Source organism: Sebastes umbrosus, chromosome 7 (assembly GCF_015220745.1).
Source record: "Sebastes umbrosus isolate fSebUmb1 chromosome 7, fSebUmb1.pri, whole genome shotgun sequence".
Taxonomy (NCBI): domain Eukaryota; kingdom Metazoa; phylum Chordata; class Actinopteri; order Perciformes; family Sebastidae; genus Sebastes; species Sebastes umbrosus.
The window spans coordinates 17,076,475-17,100,864 of NC_051275.1; the positions used below are offsets into that span (position 1 = coordinate 17,076,475).

General features: G+C 39.4%; 2 protein-coding genes across 3 annotated transcripts in view; one reads left to right on the forward strand and one right to left on the reverse strand.

Moving 5' to 3' along the window:
- Positions 1-2,075: 2,075 nt before the first annotated feature.
- On the reverse strand, positions 2,076-8,313 carry ap2s1 (adaptor related protein complex 2 subunit sigma 1). Its single transcript, XM_037775188.1, has 5 exons — positions 8,138-8,313; positions 6,877-7,026; positions 6,269-6,382; positions 4,343-4,402; positions 2,076-3,626 (listed from the first exon to the last, which is right to left on the reverse strand). The coding sequence occupies exons 1-5, from the start codon at positions 8,138-8,140 to the stop codon at positions 3,525-3,527; spliced, it is 429 nt and encodes a 142-aa protein (XP_037631116.1). The 5' UTR covers positions 8,141-8,313; the 3' UTR covers positions 2,076-3,524.
- Positions 7,900-24,390, forward strand: part of arhgap35a (Rho GTPase activating protein 35a) — a 78,785-nt gene continuing 62,294 nt past the window's right edge. Inside the window, exon 1 of one of the 2 annotated variants that reach the window (XM_037775182.1) lies at positions 7,900-8,026. The gene's annotated coding sequence lies outside the window, so the exon portion shown is untranslated. Of the gene's footprint in view, positions 8,027-12,438; positions 13,208-24,390 lie in introns of those variants that run through there. The other variant, XM_037775181.1, reaches the window with a different exon arrangement.

Consider the following 24,390-nt stretch of genomic DNA (forward strand, 5'->3'; position numbering starts at 1 on the left):
CACATTCTGCGTCAGTGACGTCACAGGAAACCACAGTTGGTTTTGCCTCGGTGCCATGTTTGGGTAGACGTTCATGCAGCCCACTCAGTTCCCTCACAGAGGCTCGACACTGTTTAACCATTCAAGGTTGTGCGTGCGCCTTGATAAAAGTCAGGATTCGTGTTTTTAACTTTCCAAGTTTCATTCTCTTTGTCATGCAAAGAAGCAGCTCTGCTCTCGTTGAGTTTGCCGACCCAGATGTTTTCTCTCCTCAGAACAGACCCCGCCGCGTTGCCCCAGAGACAAACAGGGAATTTCCACTGAAACACGGTTTCCTCTTTCCAGTGCAGCACTGACAGCATGGTTTTTGCGGTGCTGCCGGAGGAGAACGAGGTTGCGAGTTAATAACTTTAAAAAACATCTCGCCCCGCTGGTGAGTCAAAGGCACTGCTTCTGTCTGAACCGCTGAGAGCAGGTCAACACTGACTCAGCCAAGAGGAGATCTAAACAAACTGCAAAACTTATTTCTCACATCTCCTCCTCAAGTGTAAGCATATGTCCTCCCATATGTGTTTTTAAGCTCAAGTGAGCCAGCAACACTGAAGGGAGAAAGATGGCGAGTTGTGCAAACATGCGATCGTATAGGATATCAAGAGACAGATGGTCAAAGAGGTTTTTTTTAGTTTTCATAAAATCTTGGCATCGTGTGATAGTTTGTCTCCTTCTGCAAGTGCACTTTTACTTTTGAATTTTCATGTTTTTGTTTTTATATGCTGCAATTATAGAATTGTACATTTTATTTTACTTGAACGGTAAACTGTAATAAAGATTTTAATTGTAGATGTTATCATTTCTTACTAAATAACAACTGAGATTCTTAATTTGACGTCCTTGTTGCTGCTGTAGCGGTGAGGTTTTTGTTTGTTTATTGCCCGCTGCTGCTGACTTGGAAGGTAGCGATGAAAGGATGTTCACTTCCTGTTCTGCAGGAGGCCGTCTGCAGCAACTCTCTTGATCATTCATATTCACAAGTTGTCATTTATATTCAGTTATCTAAATGGTTGAATGCTGTTGAACCAGAGTCAAATTCATCTGTATTTATTTATTGTACAGATCATCAAAACAGCCATAATGATGAGCATCATTTTCTGTCTAGATTCAATCATGTGATGAATGCAATCCAACTCAGTTGTTGCTTAGTAACTAATGTTATATAATCAACCCAAAATACTACTGTACATCTCAAGTAACCTATGCTGTAAATAAGATTTGTCTATTGTCTATTGAGGGTGAGTGTTGCTCATTGATTGTAATGAATATGCAATTCCCAGTAAACTGCTTGTTTTTTCATTTAATCCCGCTCACCTGTCTCCTGGATGTTAATATCTGTGTCTTGTCTCCAAGTGTCAGGAGGTTCCTGTTAAAGAGCTCACTTTGTTGCCCAACTGGGAGTTAAAGTAGATCCTGAATATAGGTAAATCTAACTTTTTTTAAGCTCTCCTGTGAGCGATAACTTATTACACACATCAGGTTTATGGGCAGCTGGCTTAACAGACCCTGAAATGTAACAATAGAGTCCACGTACGTGATTCATTCACCTCGTCTTTCATTCTGCCGTCCAATCGTTCCTCTCAAAGGCAGTCAGGGTGAGGTTAGGATGTCGGAAGGACTCGCAAGATGAAGAGTAAATGCCCTCTGTGTCCAATTGTCTGGATTTATGTTCTCAGGTCGATGGAGTAACGGCTAGAGTGGTTTAATGTAGCTGAAGTGGATATATTGACTGATTTATTGATCCGAGATAGGATGTCAAGATGACCTCATAACCAAATTGCATCATTTATGTGGTAGAGCTGCTGTTTCACCACTAGATGGTGCTAAAATATTAGAAAAATCTCCAGTTCCAACACTTCCAGGTAATCAGTCAATTGTTTTCTTTTAATCTTGTTAAAAGCCGTACTTGTCAAGCCAATAACATGTTAATTTTTAGGATATTCATTACATATTTTAACATTACAAGGCAATAAAGTCTTAATGGGTAGATGTCAACCTAATGTCTCTTTTCATAGAGAATAATCATCAATTAGAAACGGTTGATATTCATTTATCACTTCATCTGTTTATTTTATTATTTACATATAATGGGACGTATAGATGTGGGTAGTTGAATAGGAGACAGTAAAACATACAAACACACATCTTCCATCAACAAACTCACACAGGTGGACAAGAAGGGAAGCGGTACATATTTCACAATTGCCTAATCATTTAAAAAAAAAAAAAAAAAAATACAAAAGTTCATCAACAGTAACATTTGAAACCACCTTTGAGACTGGATATGGTAAAGTTAGAGTATGACACGTCATTTCATAAACCAGCAAAAAGGGAAATGAATAAAAGTGGAAGTTCATGAGGCTTGTAGGAGGAATTTAAAAAAGCCAATTATTTCACGCAGTTGCAAAGGAGATTATGGATCTGACACAAGTAAATACTCCTCAGACCGTTTAGCGAGCTAGAACAACTCTTTCTGGAATGCATGTATTCATTTCACAATATTCAACATACGCAAGATACACTGTTTGTACACACCGTACAAAGCAAACTTCACAGTACTGCTTTATGTAAAATATACTTTCTACATCCGGGTCTTATTTTCTGTCTGAGTGTGTTTTAAGTGTTTGTTTGTTTTTCAAAGTGTGACCAACAAGCACCATTTAATGTTATGAGTTGATGCAATGCAAACCATTACAACACTTAGAGCCATCTGAGCTAACATGCCTATAACTGTTTATCATCGTCAGCCATGAGGATGTCTGACACAGCACAGGTTGCCATAACACACCGTCAAAATGGCACTCATCCTAAGTACACTCCATTCAATTATGAACCTGCCGTGGTGGGTCAATTGCTCTAAAGGGCTTTCTAGTTGTAGTTTGCTTGTCCTGTGATCCCGATGCAAAATGAGCAGAAGGCGTGACGAGTCTATTACCACATCACCGGCGAGGTCTTTCTCTACACGGATTCATAGAAACAGCTGTTGCAGGCAGTCGCTCTTTATACGTGGTGCTTGTTAGTTACAGTAGTGCCATTAAATGAAAGTTGAGCTTAATAAGGGGAGAAGAGGAGGAGGAGGGAAGGAGAGAGCGGTGTTTCCACTGAGATAAATGCAAAGAATAACTGGTTACTTCATGAAATAACTAATTTCTGCAGCCTCTGGCTTTGAACAAAAGTGTACAAAATATAAAGTTGGCGGTATATGAAATGCTAACATGTTGAAATGTACAGCCTTTTAATACTGGGAGACTTCATTAGACGTATAACAAATACAGAATATTGCAACATATAGACCGCTGTGACAAACAGGTTTACTGAACTTCCCTATTATATATCCATATGTAAACAATATTGTGTATTTCTATTTCTAAAAAACACCCCCCTCCTGAAAGTCGAGAGGCAGGAAAATGGTTTCCAGAGTGACGAAATGGGGAGTAGGTTGGTTTAGGGTACCAGGGCAGCAGATTAGTGGGAAGGGTGGGTTGTCTTGTTTTCTACTCGAGCGACTGGAGCATGAGGAGCTGCTTGAGGACCTTGGTCTGACTGGTCTCCCTGATTTCTCCCGCCAGGAACATCTCGTCCACCACCGTGTACACCTTTAAGCGTATAGACACAGGTCGTGCATTAGGGGGCGGGCATGACCCAACATTGTGATGACAGGAAACGAGAACATTAAAATGGGAGTACAAATACCACAAACCACACGTAGCATTGTTGGACTTGAAACCAAAGTGACAGCGTCTTCTTCCCCTAATCCCCTACACATGAAAGATTTCCTGGAAAAGTGTCCTATACACTGCTAGGTCATCATCTAACATGTGGTCATCATTACTCAACTCCACCTCTGTGTCATCAAAATGTAAAAATAACTGCTGGATGACTAAATACAGCGATGACTTAGCAGTACATCAGTGGATGAAAATGGAAGAGTCTTACACCGTCCAAAAATGTTGATTTCTCTTATTTCTGGGTGTAATACGTCAACCGTGGGCACTGCTTGGTTAAAGTAACGCATGTGGGCGGATGTTCAGACACCTTAGGTAATTAGTATGAACACCAGCAGCAGCTGGGAGGGAGTTCAGAGGTGTTTGTTGCTTAGCATTTCCCTCTATGAAAAATATATATCCATCCCCCATTAAAAAGATTTAGAGGAATCTCAATGACTGCTATAGTTGTGAATATTATATGAATATTTCCATGGCCTTGTAATGAAAGAAACACTTGGATTCTGTACTCCTCTGCTCCTTCTGTCTGATCGAGGAGTTTAGAAAATAATTTGAAAATCTCACTAACCTAAAATCATCTTCCTTACCTTGTAGAAGTTGAACACAAGGTCCAATTCACACACGTTGTGGAAATACTCATTCAGCACCTTACAGGGAAGAGAGAAAAAGTAAAATAAATTGCATTAGTGCAGAAATAAAGTGACGCTGTAGTAGCAGCAGAATCCACTTCACAAGCATGTAAGAAGCTGATTTCCACTACAACTATCTCAAATATGCCAAATTAAAATTAATGTGGTGCTTGTCTCATCTTGTTCCCGCAAGAGCTCATTTTTAAACAGTGCTATTTAGTGTCATTTACAATGTCAGGACTACTGACCCCTTACTAAGAATTTGCTAAACGTTTATGTTGAAACAAGCACCATGAAGTCGCAGTTCAGCTTGGTTTTATCTTAACATAGATACAGTGACTAAACAAATATATATATCTTAAAAAAAACATGCACTGTATTGATTTTAAATTGGTTCTTTCTCCTTGGGCATGTGGCCATGTGCAGTAACAAGCTTAGAAAGTCCAACTTAAGACTGTTGTGCATTTCAGATTGCACTTACATTCCTTCATAGTCAAACATTACATCAAATGACCTTCACTCTTGAGGGCTCTGGATAGAAAACATTCTACTGTTTGTCTTGGCCAAAAAACAAACAGTAGATCGTACCATAAGCTCACTATTTCAGTTGGTACTTATTGGATTTATACAACTGAACAATATTAGAAAAGTTAAACAGCAATTACGCAAACTAAGACACACTTGAGCTGCCTAATGCCTCCACTTAATCAGCAAGATTTATAATAAACATAGCTAGTTATGCTGATTAAGTCATAGATTAAATGTATACTAATTCACACTGAACATATTTACATTAGCCTTGTGAACATATATAAAAGATGTCCTGGGTCAAAATATGGGCCAGGATCTTTCACACATAACATCTAGCTTTAATTTGTTTAGTTACAAATGATTAATTCAAGATAATAAATTATTAAAAAAAATACTTTTCTCCTCATATACTTGTGAAAGTAGCTTGACTAATTAACTTCACTGAACTCTATTTAAACTCCTTTAAACATTTAATCTATGAACTGAAACAATTAAGCTTCCACAATAAAATATACTATGATTAATCTTTGTTTATTGCCATACAATGATGAACAGACTTTTAAAAAATTGTTTTTAATGATGCAATATCTACTACTTGTAATGATGAGAAGCAGAGAATACTGATATGCATTTAATTTGCTGTCTTTGCTGCAGTAGCACTTTATGGGCCAACTTGATCAGTGATGGGAGGGATGCAACCAAGCTAAGAAAGGTCACGGTAGCTGGCACAGACATTATTAGGAAAGTTTTTATCTAACCAAAATGCTTGCATGTTACAAAAATGATTGGCTCAGTACTGTACTGTACATGCTGTACCGTTGCCATGGCCATTTCGGTGTTTGTTTGTGCAATGTCTGTGCAGTCAGTTGCTATCAGACTCAGTTTGTAATTAGTGATCAATTTGTTATTTTATTGCTGAAGGCTTATTTCCAGCATCACTTGACCTAGCATTATCCAACACTGATCAAAGTCAATAATGAAGCATCCCGCACATAAGAATGTAAAAGGAATTTTATTCTATGATTTTGTTGGAATAGACTGACACGCTAAACGGTCAAACTGTGACTCATTCGTTGTCCTTGAAACAATCTGATAATCCATATTCTGTTGAAACTGTATGTGTATTTTATCACAGCGATTTAAATATTAGATATTGCACTAGATGTCATTTGACTGCTACCCACAAGAAAATGCAGGTTTGATATTAAGGAGCTGTGAAACAGTAGAGGAGGGGGAATGTTTTGAAGGAAATCATTAACAGACATTCCTGAAAACAATCAGACCACGAGAAGTAAATCATCATAGTTCACTTACTGAGTCTGTATATCATCATGTGTTGTGCGTGTCAGTTACCTCTACAAAGTTGTGGATTCCCTCGAGGTATGCCAAGTTGTTATCAGTCACGTCCACGCAAATACAGAAGTACAGACCAGCATAACGCCGGTAAATGATCTTGAAGTTCCTGAACTGTGGGAACAAAACAGACAGAGCCGCTTAACAACATTATCTCTCATATTATGACAACAACAGCAGCTCTGCTTGGACTTAAGCTTCCCAGCTTTAAAAGGGTAAAACACACCCAGTCTATTTCTAATAACTTTGGAACAAAATGCATAATAAAACTGTATATTTCTCCAGAATGCCACCCATTGGTTGAAAGGGTTCTTTTTCAAATGACTTTAGAAATTGTGTAAACTTACTTTCTTTAAGTAGCTAGTGGAAAATGCTTATAATGTGGGACACACGAGTCACCCAATTATTTTACTGTAAAGTAGCCACGACAGAGGCTTTTTAAGGACAGTGTGGTTTCAGTCATTATACTGCGGTCCTTGATAGCATTTAGAAAAAAAGTTCTGGTTCAACTGAACAAAGCAACATTTTGGGGCATGTCACAGAACCACCCAGAAGAAAGAAAGAAAGAACCAATGCATGGATGCATATGATGCTGACTAATCCCTTACCTCCACAAAGTTGGTGTGCTTGGCATCCCTGACAGTCACCACAGCATGCACTTCCTCAATCAACTTCTGCTTCTCATCATCATCAAACTGCATGTACCATTTGGCCAGTCGTGTCTTCCCTGCTCGGTTCTGGATGAGGATGAAGCGGATCTATGCGACAAAATGAGAAAAAAAAATAGAGAGACAAAGGCAAGGCAAGGCAGATTTATTTGTATAGCACATTTCACCAACAGGGCAATTCAAAGCGCTTTACATAAACATTGCGACAAAGTGTAAAAGAACATTAAGACATAATTAAAACAGTTATAAAAACATTAAAGATTAGAAAATAAAAACAAGCTAAATATAAAAGCTATAGGATAGAAGCTAAAATAGAATATAACACACAAGAGTAAAAGCTCTAGTGCCGTATAAGATCATTATCTGGTTTAATAAAAGGCAGCAGCAAACAGGAAATTTTGAAGCTTTGATTTAAAGAAGTCAGAGTTGGAGTTGGTCCTGCAGGTTTCTGGGAGCTTGTTCCAGATGTTTGGTGCATAAAAACTGAATGCTGCTTCTGCATGTTTAGTTGTGACTCTGGGGACACTAAGCAGACCTGATCCAGATGAACCTGAGAGGTCTGGATGGTTCAGAACATAGCAGAAGATCAGAAATGCATTTTGGCCCTAAACCATTTAGTGCTTTGTAAACCAGCAGGAGTATTTTGAAATCAATTCTCTGAGAGACAGGGAGCCAGTGTAGAGACCTCACAACTGGACTGATATGAAATAGTCTACTGAGAAACTCAACCTAGTGGTTTCAGACAGATAATTCATAAATCACAGTATCTAATGTTGTTGGTTATTAGCTGTCACTCGTTCAAATGTAACGTTATAAATAATAAATACCTATCTATATGTGAATCTCTATCAGTGTGTCTCTACAGGTATTTCACTGTGACGTCATCTAGGTAGATTACTACTGGTAGCTTTAGCTTTAGCTAACGTGTAAGATAGCGGTAGCTAAACCACACCCATTTAGTTTGACAACTTGATTGAGCAACACATTAAGACAACGTCTAAATGAATGCCAGCAGATCTAATTAGAGCCAGTCGGTCTCTGTGTGATTAAACATCATCGTGACTGCAGACGAGTCTTCAGCCTGCTAACGGTGAGTTAGCTCACCAGCTAGCTGCTGAATGAAGAGGTTATCTCTCTGATGCTGTGATACGCGACTATTATGAGAAGAAAACACAACACAGTTAATCCGTGACATATTTACCATTGTCGTCTCCTAATTATAGATCTGAGAGGCTCCAGAACAGCTCGTTTCCTGAACTATTATGCTACGATTTTAACATAAATACATCAGTAAATGTCTTCGACCGCTCGTCCGCTATCTTCACCGAGCTAACAGGAAGTGTGAATTTGCGTTGCATGGTGGGGAATGTAGTTTTTGTCGCCTTATTTTAGAGCCAATGAATGGGTTTATGGCACTACAAGAACCAGCGTCCCCTCTGTGGTGGATCACATGATGAGAAAAATGGACGTTGCTGTTTTTTGTTTTTTTTACTTTATTTTAAGAAGTTCAATACAATATATTTTAGCATTCAGATTTTTCATTACAAGTTTGCAAAAATATTTTACAGTATAAAAATAATATAAAAATAAATTATACAACAAAATAAAATGTAAGGAAAGTAAAAGATGAATAAAAACAAAATAAATTAAATATTAAAATAAAAAACAAATAGATAAAAAACATTCGGGGTCTGTTAAACAATAATACATTTAAAATGTCTAAACAATTTAATAGTTTTAGTCAATTTAGAATTTTTGAGGGCCGTTTCTGTTATTTTATGTCACAAATAAATGTTGATGAGTAGTTTCTAAATGCGAATTTAAATTTCTGCAAAATATTTTACAGTATAAAAATAATATAAAAATAAATCATAAATTATACAACAAATAAAATGTAAGGAAATGAAAAGGTGAATGAAAACAAAATAAATAAATGAAATAAATATAAAAATAAAAAACAAACGGAAAAAATGTCACAGATAAATGTTGAGTACTTTCTAAATGCGAATTTAAACAAGCTATGATTATAGGTAAGGATGACAAATACTATGAAATATTTTAATGTGACACTTAACATCAACTCAATCAGTCTTATTATGTACGTTTTTAATGAAACTATTTTTATTCATTTATTTTTGATTTTTTTTAAATTTTCTTAAATAGCAAGATTTCTTATATGAAACGGGAGTATTTTTTTTTACCACACCATATGTAACTTTTATAAATAGTATTTTAGCCATGTCTTAATAGTATGTGTGTGTGTGTGTGTGTGTGTGTGTGTGTGTGTTTGTGCCACATTTGTGACCCCCTCAGAAATACTTTCATACACAATACAGAATGAAAAAGTTGCAATACCGGTGTATATATTTCCACCCTCTTGAGGTTACATCATCTGTGGTTGTTTTGTGCAGAGTCAGGGCTCAGAGTTTGTTTACTGGTCTGGTTGGGCAGCCATTCACCGCAGAACATTGCCCAGACAGCCTGGACAGCTTGCCTCTCGGAGCATTCTGGCGTTTATGGAGTCAGAGAGGGGGGATGGGGGAACTGTGTGATTGTCAGGGATTGCACAACTGCGAGTGAAGGAATGTGCTTGCCCTTGGGACCCAGAAATATTTCAGCTGCAAACAGAAAGGGTTGATAGGGAAAATATAAAAAAGAATGAAAGGGAAAACCAACCAGTGAGTAAATTTAGTTTTTTCTCCATAATGTTTGCAGCTGTGTTTTGATTCTGTTCACCAGGTTAATAATAGCACAACACGTGTGGTTATCTTTATGAGAATTAAATAGCACAAATCACCTGGTGTGTCATCATTTAATGGCTATAGGCCCACAAAAGTTTTATGATGGGTGCTGCCCATGTTGGAAAAACAGTGATAGAGGAGAGGGATGTGGGCAGATTTTTCAACAGAAACTTTGACCCTTGCTGATCTTGCTCTGTGTGATTGGGGTCATGCAAATATTGCCGAGAACACAGTGACTAATGTGATTGGACAGAAGCTCGTGGACTTATTCAAACGGAGGGCAGTGCACTTTGAACCCTGCCTGGCTGTGTGTTTAATGGCAGGTCACATTTCAAACTGTCAAAGCAAACATGGTACACTTTATACATTATCATTTTACAACTCATATAGGAATAATAGAACTTTTATACTTACAAATGATTATTTCTTATGTTTTGCCATTAAACAGCCCATGAGGTTGGATATTGTTACGGCTTTTACCTTGACTGTATGCCTCTGACCTGATGTCAGTATTGTTTCCAGGATGCATGTACTTGTCTTAAATATACTCCAAAGTGTTTATTAAATTTCAAAATCAATAAATTGGGTTTTACAGCGTTATGACGTATTGTTTTTATATAAGACAGAGTTTAGATTACCAGATTAGGACGTCCAGGGAGAATGAGGAGGCTGAAAGTTTCAATGCAAGACACTAAACATCTGTTTGAGCTGTAGGCAGCTGTCTTGTACAACATTACAGATGTTTCTCCAAGTATGTGGAGGTAGTTGCATTGTCTTTCTGAGAAAAAAAAAACTACTTTAGGAGCTTAAATGTTTTATTATGTATTGGCTGAAATCATCAAAGGACAGACAACTTCACAGCAAGTCTTATGAGGATGACTCTGGCCACAACATATATAATTAAGACTAACCTTTGATTTTCTCAGGAAAGGTATTAAATATTTTCCCTCTGTGCTGCTCGATACGTTTTCTTTGTCCTCGGGTGAACGCTCCACAAATCTATTACTGGTTATGTAGCTACACAGAACATTAAAATCTGTTAGAAGATGACAAATGTTTGAATTTGTACAGGGAAGCTGGGATCAGTTGTGAAGTGATGTGCGAGACACGAGGCCAAGAGGGCAAATGGACCAAAATAAAGTCAATTAATTACAATCACGATGACATGAAGACGTTTTTTTTCCCTGTAGCTCAAACAGTGTCGTAATAGAACATACTGGACTACAGAGGAATAGTCTGACACCAGTGATGCAGTAGTACATAACATTTGAAACATATTTATGTACAAATTTATTTGAAAGTTGTGGTCATATTAATGTAGGCCCGAGACAAAACCCTCAAGCACTGTGCACTACTGTAGTCATCAGTGGTGACAGAAGTAATACCTTGATGTAAAAATATTCCAAAAGTCGTCATAATGTACTCATTACAAAATATGGCCCATGTCAGGCTGTTATACACTGTTGGGTACTTGAACCTTTAACAATGCATCCTATTTTGAGAAAAGTGGAAAAAGTGGATAACATGTGTGATAAAAATGAAAATGGTAGCTGGGTTGCCTCCCCCATTTTACATTCTTCTTCCTCTTCCTCTTCTTCTTCTTCTTCTTCTCCCTCCTTCTGTTTTGTTGTATGCTTTACAATACATGGATAAGCAAATTCTTAAGTGCAACATAAAGGAAAATGATTGTGATGTAGATGTGATGGCTGGCAACAATGTTCTTTAAATAAATAAAGATATTAATAAATAATAATACAAATTAAAGTATCAAAGTATAAAAAATAATGCATTATTTATATGTGTTGTGATCAAATTGCATTGCTTTTAAAGATATGCATTGGAAATTATTTTAAATTAATTGAAAAAATATAATAATAATGTAATAAAAATAAATTAATAATAAAATTATTACTTAATCAAAGTGACTAGTAGCTACATATGTCAAAAGTACTATATTAAAACAATAAACAAAGAGAAGACAACAATAAAAAAAATACAATATCACCTTCTGAAATGTAGGCTAGTAATAAGTACAAAGCAACATTATGAATATACTCATGTAGAAGTACCTTAAAAGTAGTTGTAGTGCAGTAGCCTACTCACATCCACCATTCTTTAAAAAAAAAAAAGTTGAAAAAAGTGATTCTTTAAATTATTTATATATTTATATCTATTTTTATATTTATATGTATATAAATATATTTATATATATATAAATATATATATATATAAATAAAATAGTGTTTTTTTTGTATTATTTATATTTATATATATATATTTATATATATTTATCAAATATATATGTATATATTTATATATATATTTATATATAAATATATTTATATATATAATATTTCTAAAATATATAAATATATGTATATATTTACAAATATATACATATATTATTTGATAAATATTATATATATATATGTATATATTTATATATATTCTTTTTTATTATTATGGTTTAGTCAATTAAAAAAAATAGTTAATTAATTTGTCCACTGATACTTATACAGCTACAGGTCTGTATGGTTGAATATGTATACATGAAACTACCAAAAGTAAAGAAAAGAAGTTTTACTCTGCATTATCTGGCATTATAAAAAAAATGGCTAATATAAAAAAATATATATGTATATGACAGGTTGTTTAAAACTATGTGAAAGCAGAAAAAATAATCTAATAGTCTCCATTTAAATCTCTTGATAAACAGAGTGCGTGTGTGTTGTAATTGTGTGGATGAACCGCTGGGCGCTTTCTCTCGCTCTCTCTCTCTCTCTCTGTGTGTGTGTGTGTGTGTGAGATTGGTTGTGTGTATGTGTGTGTGAATGGGAGGGGAGATGCTGGATTCGGGAGAAGGTCCGCCATTATTGGGAAGCTGAAAAAAAAAGATAGCCTTAAACACACCGTCACACGTTTGGCCTGTAAGGAGCTTTAACGTTATTCAGGAGAATACAGCAGCTTCGGACGAGCTTGTTGTTGTTACAATAAAGAACAGCGTCGCTTTGTTAAATGAAGGCAGAGCTCGTGATCGCGTTTCACACGGACTCTTTTTTTTTATTTTTGACACAACAAAGGAAATAATAATTGGTCAAAACAACGTGGTGGTTGAATCAAGAAGGAAAAAACACAGAGAAGCGCTTTTTTTTTTTTTACAACGCCTTCCTCTTCTTCTTTTCTCTCCTGGTTTCCAGCCGTGTGCTGAGGAGAGACAGGAGTTTGAACTGCATTTTTCTTTTTTCTTCTTTTTCCCTGACTAGTTGTGTGTTTTTTCTCCTCTTGTCTCCACAGACAGACAGGGAGAGAGATATATGCATCTGAAAACTTCACTGTGCGCCTAATTGTTGGAAGCAAATGGACAGATAATTAAAAAAAAGGGCGGAAAATAATCGATGTGAGCGCTTTTTGGTAGGAAGTGTTTTTGTCTGTTTTTATAAAGTCTTTCACCGGCTGTGAGTCGCAGAGAGGAGAAAGAAAGAAAGAAAGAAAGAAAGGAGTGGACGGGAGCTGGAGAGGAATGCTATATGGTATGTAGACTATACACTAGATATACTCTTCTTCTGCACCAAATAATACATGTGAATGAATGTTAAGAGGATATTTTAAGGCGTTTACCTCCTCTGCAGCTCAAGTGCTGCGAATAACAAGAAACTGGGAGTCAACCCCAGTCCCCCCTGAGGGCTGCTGAGGATCTGAAGCCCTTAATAGTAATAATAATGATTATTCTAATGGGCGTATAAAATAAATAAATGCTCTAATGTAGGTTACAGCTGCCCTGTGTGTGTGTGTGTGTGTGTTTTAAATGCAGAGGAGAAAGGGGGTCATATTAAAATGGACCTTGTCCAAACATTAAAAAATGTTTGTACAACAACACCTGGAATGCATTGGTCCACTGTCACTGAGGCCTGGACAAACTCCCCGTGTATGCCTTTAATATAGTGACTTTCAATTGGTAGAGAGGGGAAATAGGATGTTTGATGCATGTGTATATTGGATCAAATCCTGGGTTAGAAAATGCAAAATTAAGTAAATTCTAAATGGGGTTTGGTGAAGTTGTCTAAATGTAGCTGCCTAGGCTTTATTTTGACGTATTCAGCATTTCTTGTAGCCACCTTTATCAGATTCAGGTCATGATATGAGCTCTTAAGCATAAGAAATGTTTGTCATGAGTGTTTGTCAAATAGCCTCACTAACTTTGCAAACATCAAAGCTGCATGGCTTCCTGGTGGTGACACAGTTGGATAATGTGTTTACGCCCTACCGGTTCCCGTTTTAAACTGTACCTGACACAGAAAATCTTCTATACAGTGCTATTTTCCCACTGATTAAATATCTCAGGTGGGGGATATTTAACTTGTCCGTCAGCATGCTGGACATCTACCCTCTCCATGTTCTAAGACAAGGTGTAGATGGACTGACTAAGGTGACTTAATGATAACAATTAACACTGCCATTAATCTATTTTCGTGCCAGAGCCTGTCACCGGTGGCTTAATCTCGCTGCCACTGCAAAGTGGTCATTGCCCTGCCAGCCACTCCCTTTTTTTTTGTCAGAGAAGTCCTTCCACTGGACTTTCATTTTCAAAAGTGATCTTTCTATACCAGCCTCTGGGATATTGATTCAAGATCGACTGTGAAAGACCTCAGAGAGGGAGATAAGTGTCTGTGTATAGGTTTGTGATATGGCAGCGAGGGCTGTGGCCTGCGTCACCGCCACATAGAGGGGACATTTTCAAAGCAGGAACTTTGTCATTTGGTGTCACGTTGTGGATTTTGCATCCTTTCCAAGCTAAATAAGTTGACTCATAACCCTGCTGTGCTTTGACTGAGTGCTTTTTGATGAGTTTCGCCCTCTTTGATCTTAATCAACCGTATTGGGAAGACCATGCTACGCAGGAAGTAAACACACACACTTTCCTTGGCAAGACGAGTCTCTTTGCTCTCAGGTAAATGCATTAGCAGCTGTCAGCACTTCTGTTCTCTGCTTGATTGGGCCCTTTGCAGTGCAGTCACACCTCTCCAGGAAGCCTCTTCTTCCCCTAATAGCCGTGCCATTTGCCCAGGCAGCATGCTATAGCTACCAGCATACCCACTCACCCCTGTCTGCCCGTCCATCCGTTCGTCTGCCTCTGGGCTGCGGATCGTGTCGTGAGTTCCTGGACTAGAACATGTTCCTGGGATTAGAGAATAGGCAGGCTTTGTTCGCCAGGATGTAGGCCAGAGAGATGCGGGTACATCCTTTTGATGAGGACACTGGGAGAGAGATTCTGTCCCGTATTATGTGGACGGATAAACACAGGGTTTGTTGCGTGCTTTGTGACAGAAACAGTGGAGGGATATCTACTCCTTTATATAATTCTAATAGTCCTCACTTGACTTCTCAACACAGTAATCAAATGAGAAAGGCAATCAGAGAAGTACTTGAGCCCTTTAGTGTGCTCTAAATCAGTAAGCCCAGCTGTGAGTTATTATGATAAGGAACTGTGTTTCTAGCTTGTAATATTTGAAAATTGAAAACTTGACCCATGCGATGTTATTTCTGGGTAGGCAGAACGTTTTAGGGGGAAAATTCCATAATAACCTTTCAGCATATTGTAATTCAAGTGTCCTGAGAGAAAACTAGACTTCTGCACCTCCTCATGGCTCTGTTTTCAGGCTTTCAAAAATCTAGCCCGTGACGGGAGACTTTGGCCAATCACAGGTCATTTCAGAGAGAGAGAGCGTTCCTATTGGCTGTTCATTCAACGGAGGCAGCTGTCAATCACTCACAAACTCCGATCAAACGGTCAAACTAGGCAGCGCTGATCAAATATGAATCAATATTCTGTTACTGTAATGCCTGTTTCTCGCCTCAAATGTTTTCAGAACCATCTTGTAGTGTACTGTTTAGCTGTAAAATGAGAAAGTTAGCTCCAGCTGGTGGGCGGTGCTTTGTATTTCCTTAACTGATCACAACATGGCTGCCAGGTCACAAACTTTCTCATTTTACAGCTAAACAGTACACTACAAGAGGAGAAATAGGCATTACAGTAAAGTTTGACCATTTGATCGGAGTTCGCGAGTGATTGACAGCTGATCAGAGACGGCAAGGCTCCAGCTCGGCTCTGATTGGTTGTTTTCCTCCGGTCTGCGAAATCTTGCAGATGCCATTAGGAGCACCGGAGGACACAGAGGCACATGATTTTTCTCAGATTACCTGTCTCATGCACTACTGTCAGGACATAGTGACCATTTTATATAAATAACTTTCTAAAATCCTATTTGCTCCATTTCTACCCACTGCTGCTTTAACCCAGGCTTTTATCCAAACCACCGTGCCACCGAATGAAACGGTCGCCTCTCGCTTGCTTGTGTGCCGATTTCACAGCTAGCATACCTGTCAACGCAGGGTGACTCCATAATATGCCAAGGATGGAAAATTTCCCTGCACATCTAAAAATGTGCCGTTCCCTAAATCTCTTCTCTCATGTATTACAGGAGGAGAGGTTTGCTTGTGAGTCAGTGTGAGCCCGTGTTTGATGGAGAAAGGAGCTAATTATAGCGGGGCAGCTTTGGAGTTTGGCGGACCAGATTACAGTCACTCTCCTCTCAATGGCCGCCTTGTTCTAGTGGCCGATTATTAGGCAGGAGAGAAGTGCATTCTGGGATGATTGTATCTGAATTTCCATTAGAAAGTGTGCCTGCCTCGGTTGAACTGAGGTTCTCTTCTCTCTCTCCCCACTGTTTCGGCTCCCATGCTCATTACAGATTTGCAGATGGGGACAGCTTGATATAAAGGCCTCTGTAGTGTGGCCCTATTCTGTTTTAGAGCCAGTTTAACTCCGGATCCTGAATGGCCAAATTATGTATGAGGGAGCTGACCCCAAATCAGCAGTGGTGGTTGTGCCTAGGGAGCAAAATGATAAAAAAAAAAGTATCACTAGTATTCCTATGTACAAGCCATAGACGCAGTTTGAGCTTTAAGGTAAAAAAAATCTAGAGGGAATATAATGTGTACAACGCAGAGAGGCCTAATGTATTAGGATGCGTGTAGTCTACATATTACACCCTCCAAACACAATTGCGACGCAAGCAAGCGTCAGTGACAAAATCAGTTTGACTGCGTAAGGGTGTAAGAAAATATCAAATATCATTGTTTTGTGATACTGTATCGATTCTCAAAAACACTTTTGATTTTTAATTAATAGTTTACAGTTTAGTCAATACTTTATTTCATTTGCAAAGAGTTGTGCCCTCTCAGTTTGTGCCCTCTGAAAGTAGTGCTATGATGTTGGATGTTACAGGGACTGTGATAAATGCAAATGCAGATGTTCTGAAAAGTCAACTTTTTTCACTCAGATTTTATGCATATGGTGGCTTGTTCTTTATACTATGACAGTTTTCCTAAAATTAGATTTTAAAAAAATCGCAATATATCACCTTACCTTAAAGTATCGCTATATATTGAATCGTAAGCCCTGTATCGTGATACGCATCGTATCGCCAGATTCCTGCCAATACACAGCCCATGATTGCATTGTTTTCTATCGGAATGTCCTAACTGGCCGTGAGCGACGACGCGCAGTGCTGCGTGGCGTTTTGAGCTGAACTTTTGTCTGAAACCCTGTTTCTATTTTTTCCTGTCGCTCGCTTTGAAAGCGCTGCAACGGACGAGGAACTGATTCGTGAAATTGAAATGAGGAGTTATCTATACAATACCTCCTCATTTCACTACAAACGCCTAAATAAGGTGGGACCAGGCTGGCCTGAAAGTTCACCTGAACTAGTTTTACTGTTGGCTGTATTGTAGGTAATTTTCAGGAAATATCACAGTATAAAACCTGTGTTTTCTGTTTGGAAGATAGCAAGTACTACTCACCCGTCTTTTAAATGGCTACGTCTCTAGTCTGATCTTGACCGCACAGCTGATAGGTACGGGGTTTGTTTACATGACGTAACAGAAAGTGCATATTTAACGGTGTGTGGACAGAGAGTGTCCGACATTATTAGGCTCAGTAAATAAAAAGACCACAAATCTATCTTCTTATCATGTTGGTTTCTTATTCTGCGAATAAGAAGACCGGTCGATATTATTCATCATTACAATAAATTATTAGTTCTGCATTATAATAAAAAATATAGATGCATTTCTAGAGGGTTCAGTGGGGACTTGAACCAACACAATCTGCGCCTGTGGCACAAGCCCTTTTTTATAACAAATGGTTCACCCAAGAAATTTGAAAGTCATTTTTATTGAAATCAATCAGTAATAAAGATTGCATTTGCTCTCGATCCCAAGCCCACCTTATTATGGTATTGCTTTTCCAATACAAATGCATTATTAATGGATAATGCTAGTGGAAAGTAAGGGCTTTAGATATGATTAATGGTTTGAATGGTGGCCGTAGGGCTCTGTTGAGATAGTTTTAACTAGCTTTCATATTTGTTCTTGAGGGGAAAAAAGACAGTGTTTGGTTAGAAGCGCGGTGACCATGGAGATGAAGGACCAGGATGTAAGCCACAGAGGAATGGTGACCTCTGGACGTGAGCGGCCATGCTTTGCTATTCCAGATACAATTACACAACAGAGGGACAAGGCTAATGGGCTATGGTGATTTGGAAGAGCTTTAGAGGGGAGGAACAGCGAGAGAGAGAGAGAGAGAGTGACACGACAAAGTAGGTAGTCAGTCGGAGGAGAAAAGAGAGTAAAGTAAAATGCGAGCTGCCAGTTTTCTGCTTCAGGCTGCGTTCCTGGTATGTGCCCTTTCAGCTTTGTGCTCAGGGATCAACCAATCAATGACAGCCATAAGCAACCCTGCTGCTTGGCTATTGGCCACTGCTGAATTCCATGACTCAGCGTGTCTGTAGATAAGATGTTATGATTGAGTCGCTGCCAATGAAACGAGGCCACTGCCCGGAGTTCAATAGGTTGGACTTCTGCTGCTGTAAAACGCACGGAAAAAGTTTGTACCAAGTTTTGTGGGTTGTGTAAGTAGGGAGACCAGTCATGTCATGCATGACTAGGTATTCCGTTATTATCATGTACAGGGCATAATAGCCTCTGATTGTTTTCGATGAGTCAGTGTTTACGCTGACTGTACTTTGGATTTTGAAAGGCTGGAAACCTCTCACCCCTCTAGAACAAAGAGAGACGGCCCTGAAATCCACCTACGCAAGTATTAAAGGATAACTTTCGGCATGTTTGTGGACACTAATACACACGCTCACACATTTCCCACACTAACTCAACACTTAGTTTTCATTTTTGCCTTAACCTGTCGTGCTGACCTACCCTCATGTCGCTCGCAAGCCTCCGGGCTTCATTGCCTAAATTGGGCTGGAGTCAGGAGGAAAAGTCCCTGTCTGTGTGTGTCGTTGTTTGACTTTCTCTCTGTGGAGATTCTCCCCTTGTGGCGCCCCTGGGTTTCCTGTAGGAAGTCCACCTACGATGCCTGGTTGTGTGTGTGGGAGGAAAGCAACAATAGTCTATTTTTTATTCTACTAATAATCAGAATAATTGCCAAATCAGAAGAATAAACTAGGGATGTCAATCGATTAAAATATTTAATCGCAAAGTAACACAAAACAATGAGAAATATTATCCAGAAACCTTCACAGGTACTGCATTTAGCATAAAAAGTATGCTCAAATCATAACAGGGCGAACTGCAGCCCAACAGGCAACAACAGCTGTCAGTGTGTCAGTGTGCTGACTTGACTATGACTTGCCCCAAACTGCATGTGATTATCATAAAGTGGGCATGTCTGTAAAGGGGAGACTCGTGGGTACCCATTCACATATCTTAAGGTCAGAGGTTTTCTAGTTTCATATGATGCCAGTATCTTCACTTTCGCTTTAAAACTGAGCCCGCTACAACCTCCGGAAGATTGATTGCGTTAATGTGTTAAAGAAATTAGTGGCGTCAAAACGAATTTGGGTTAACCCATTATTATTGCGTTAACTTTGACAGCCCTAGAATAAACTAGTCATTGCCATTGGGAACACTTCCTGTATGCAGATAATAGTTTTCAATGTAAATGCTCTCTCCAGTTACTTTCTATTTTCAGAATATCTATAGTCTCTGCACATGCTCGCCGTTCTGAATGATGGCAGGTGCCGCGGCCGGGTGGCACACCTTCTTCTGTTCAATAGCTGCAGGAGTAGTTATGTGTGTTCTCATACAACGTGTTGGTTCAATAGGAAGCTCAGCGGTCAAGCAATAATGGTGCTAGTAAGCTCTCAATGCACGTCTATCCTTTCCCATCCTCTTTCAAAGGTAGAGAGAGGTGTGTGGAGTGCTGGATTTAATACGGAACATTTCTCTCTGATTACCTACTATGGAAAATGTCAATAGGACACCTCGTGCAGTCATTTTATTTACTGCTAGAGTTTATGCATCCCTGGGTATCATCAGTGGGATTAATTTCACTCCTATAACAGCAACTTTGGTGTGACTGAGACTCTCAGAGGTTTGGGGCGTTATCTACGGAGACTGGCTGCACATGGAAGCTGCTCCTGTCAGGTGTAATATTACAAAAAAAAGCATCCTCACCTCAGCTCCTCTCCGCTTAACTGTTCTGTAAACATTGTAATTTAAAGCAAAAGGTTGTGTGACTAACTACTATGCTATTTGCTTTTTCATTTCATTTTTTTACACATTAGCCATAATACGATTAGGTGTCCAGTGGAAGATGGCGCAGGACTGATTTTAAGTATTTGGCAGTTTACAAATAGCAAACTGTGTGTGTGCGGAGGCAGGGAGTAGGGAGGATGTGGTGATATATAAATATAGTCCCTCTACTGTAAGTCGTCACTCTCTTTTTGGGTTTGTGCTTTGTCAATGCTGATGGTTAAAGAGGACGTATTATGCTTATTTTCAGGCGCATACTTGTATTTTGGGTTCCACTAGAACATGTTTACATGCTTTAATGTTAAAAAAAAAATAGCTTTGTTTGAGGGCGAGCCAAACTAGCCGCTAGCAAAAGTGTGTTACTTAGTGACATCACTACGTTACGGAAGAAAAGGCGGGACTTGAAGCAAGGCGTTTCAGGCACTTCAGGAGTAGTGTTTCTGTGGGGGGAGAGGAACTCCCTTTTGGCGTGATCTTTGGGATTTGTAACTTTGCAGACCTTTTACATGCACAAACAATTATACACTGAAGGAAAGGGAAGAAGCACAAAAGCATATTAGGCCCCCTTTAATGCATATTGAAACCGCAGTAACATGATGTTTAGATTGTGTGTTATCGCGCCATGTTGTCCGTTTATCATGATGTCTCTTACATGCTGCTTCTGCCCGGCGTCCTGACAACTTCATTGGATGTGTCCTCGTACACCTGCAGACGGAGAAGAGAGAGGTGGAGAGTGGGAGGCAGAGAGGTGTTCTACTTTCTAATGTATCCTAATTAAAGTTGGCAGGTTTAATCACAGACAGATAAGCATCGGAGAAGAAAAGAGAGGGACAGAAGGAGAGAGGAGAGGGACCCAGACACAAGAGGCCTTTGAAAGTACCTCATTCAACCCCCAAGTTTTTCTCAAACTCCCCCTAAGCTCCATCGATTGCTCTTCTTGCCCCTCTGCTTCTTTTTCTCTTTCTTGTCTTTTCCGCATTGTCACAGAATATTTCTGTTTATTTCTGTTCCCATGGCTCCCACCGCCGTCCCTCAAATGTTCTGTCGTTGGATCACAGGGCAATGTTATTGTCAGCTGTGGTTAAGGACACAGGAAGGGCACCAACTTGTCACTAGATGTTTGTCTCAGATGCCACTTCAGGGGGATCTGGCTACCACTGTGGTGGCCTCTGGCATCTCCCCAGCCAACATGTGCTGACACTGTCTCTCTCCCACGCATACCAGGGCACACAGAACCCTTGTATTTTGACAATTTTTTTACAATGTTGTGATTAGGTATTCTTAACTTGGAGCTCGCCCCGGGCATTTTTTCACATTTGCAAATCATTAAGTGGCTGTTATTGTTTAGTATTCATGGTTGGTGCAGCTCAACTTTGGCAGTTTGGAAGTTGGCATTGGGAACTTGTTTTTTACCCATAAGGACACCAAACCTACTCTACACACACAAACAGTGTAACCAACAGTGGCTGCTGACCCCTCCTCACCCTCATAACATAACTGTCAGAGCGGCTCTGGCCGTTAGGCAGCTGTGTGACAGTGGACATCATATCCTCTTTAAGGTGAGAAGATAAGGTGGCTGTATAACCATTTGTTATCACAGGCAGCGCCCCCCCCCCCCTCCCTGACACCTCCACATCCCTTATCTGGCTCCGTCCCAGTTTTCTTGCCCGAACTGCTTGGGCTCATGCGAGCCCAGGGCTGATGAGTAAGCACTGCTCAGCCCGTGGATGGCTCGGCCTGCCGTTATCGATCGCAGCGCCACCGCCTGTCATCCAGCCGCCACTTAGCTAATCATGTCCATACCATTGTCTCACGGCTGGGAAAACGGCCATAAAACAGAGAGCGGCGACTAACGGCGGCGTCGCAGGGAGAGATGGATTTTAGCGATAGAGGAGGCACACCCAAAGCTGCCTGAGCCAAATGGTACTGCTATCTTAGGATGGTAGCACTCATCCTCCCTGTTCTCTCTGTTGTTGGCTCTTTTATTGTGGTGCCGGTTGGTCCATCTGCATGAAGGAAAGACAGACCATGATTTCCACCAGTCTGCCAGTCTCTGTGTCAGCCTGGTTTTGACCTTGTTACTCTGATTGCCACTGTTGTTGGGCAAACAGCACATTTGTTTGTGCTAAATAAATACTCTTAGTGATGAATCACCTTGAATGCTTGAATAGAAGCAATTAGAAAAGGCTCTTATGAATGCTATAAAGACATATATCCAGTGTGCCATTTTAGAGGATTGTAAATGGGTTCAGCTCTGGGTTGGGTTTTCACGGGGGTGACATGGGTCATTTCTCTTCTCAGTGCCGTGATTTCCCAGGATGCAGTTGGGGGCCCCAAGGTCCATAGCTCTTATGTCAGAGTTCATTTCCTGTTGCAGTGCTCCAGCGGCTCCTGAGGATCCACCATTTTGTAACATTCCCGACGAGGACTTGAGAAATGTGTCTCAATTCGCCACCCATTGCTCACAAGTGTGGCCTTTTTAAACTTTAAAATATATATTTCATACTCTCCTCATCTCAGTTTTAAATGATGTTAAATGATGTTGCATTCAGCTTTACACTGAGTAAACTGTAAGCACAGCCGAGGTCACACTGTGCCTGATATAGTAGAAGTGTGAAATTGTGTATCCTATTGAAGTTGCTGTTCACGCATCAACAAAGTGAGTCAGACAAATGAAAGAAGACATTATAGTTTTGCTGATGTTTCTATTTGTAATGTTAACTCGAACGCATCGTCTTTTGTTGCAAATCCCCACAAACCTGAGACTACGCGACTCCTGCATTTTCCTTTGTTGCTATGCCGACTTTCATGAGTCCTAAGTCGTGAAGATAAAAGTAAGGGAAACATGATGGGGGAAGAATGTAAACATTTCCAGGAGTTGTTTTTGATTTTTGAGGGTTGTTCAAGGAGAGGACGGCCTCGCCGCACCACGGCTCGTATTAGTCACAGTCATCGGAGAGAAGAGAATGCAGACCTTTTTGCCCAATGAGGGAAAAGGTCGTCGGGAATGCAGTTTGTCAGGTCAGGACGAGCCGGGCCTGTTGGAGCTTAAATCCATGTGACTGCCAGAAAAGAAAATGAGATGCACAGAGGTGAACCTCGGCTAGACTAATCTTTGGTGAAACATGAGTATCAAAAGACCATTAGCATTGTCATCATTCTGGATGACTTATCGGATGTTCATTTTTATATCAATTAAAGTGTCAGTGCAGTTGCACACAGACCTTTTCTCCACTGTGATGCCAGAGCTGGGATCACTTTGGTGGCATTTCCCTCTTTACATTTGGATTAACATTTGGATTCCGCTATTTGTACAGGTAGATGTGATCTTTAAAAATGAAATGTCTAATTTACCTTCTCAAGTAATGACAAAATGATTCACATCCATTAAAGGGGTACTCCAACTATTTACTTATTAATTTCCATAAATTTAAGGGACTGCTATTTAGTAAGCTAAAACAGTAAACAAGATTTTTTAGCATGTCTGAAACCTTAGTATGAAACCAATAGTACACAAATGCATACTATTTCTGGTGAAATATTACAGTATACAAATGCTGGACACTATGGCGGCATAAATATCTAACAATGCAATGCGGTAGTGACGACAACGTTCATAACAGATGTTGACAGACGGCTCTGTAACTTCAATAACGCTTCAACTTAACTGTAAGTATAAGATTTCACTTTTCTAGGCGTAATATCTATTTTAAATTAATTCAGAATTTGATTCCAAAAAGATACATACTACTGTTAATTCACACAAAAGTATGTTGAGCGATTGTAGACCTAGTGGGTATGTAGTGCATAGTATGTGATTTCGGAAGCAGCCACTGACTTTTCGTCTCCAGTATAGGTCAAGCTCCGAAAAACACTGGATCCTACATTTCCCATAATGCAATTCAGCAGAGTCCAAGCTCCACCAGACCCAGCAACTGTTTTTACAGGCTGTGTAGTACCTCCCATGCCAAGTAAACAGAGATTACATACAGAGATTATTATTATATTATAGTATTAGTATACGGGTATAGTGTTATTATATTGTTCATTGAACTTGACCATTTGATCTAAGTGGTTCCCACCGAAGAGGGAAACTGACCAA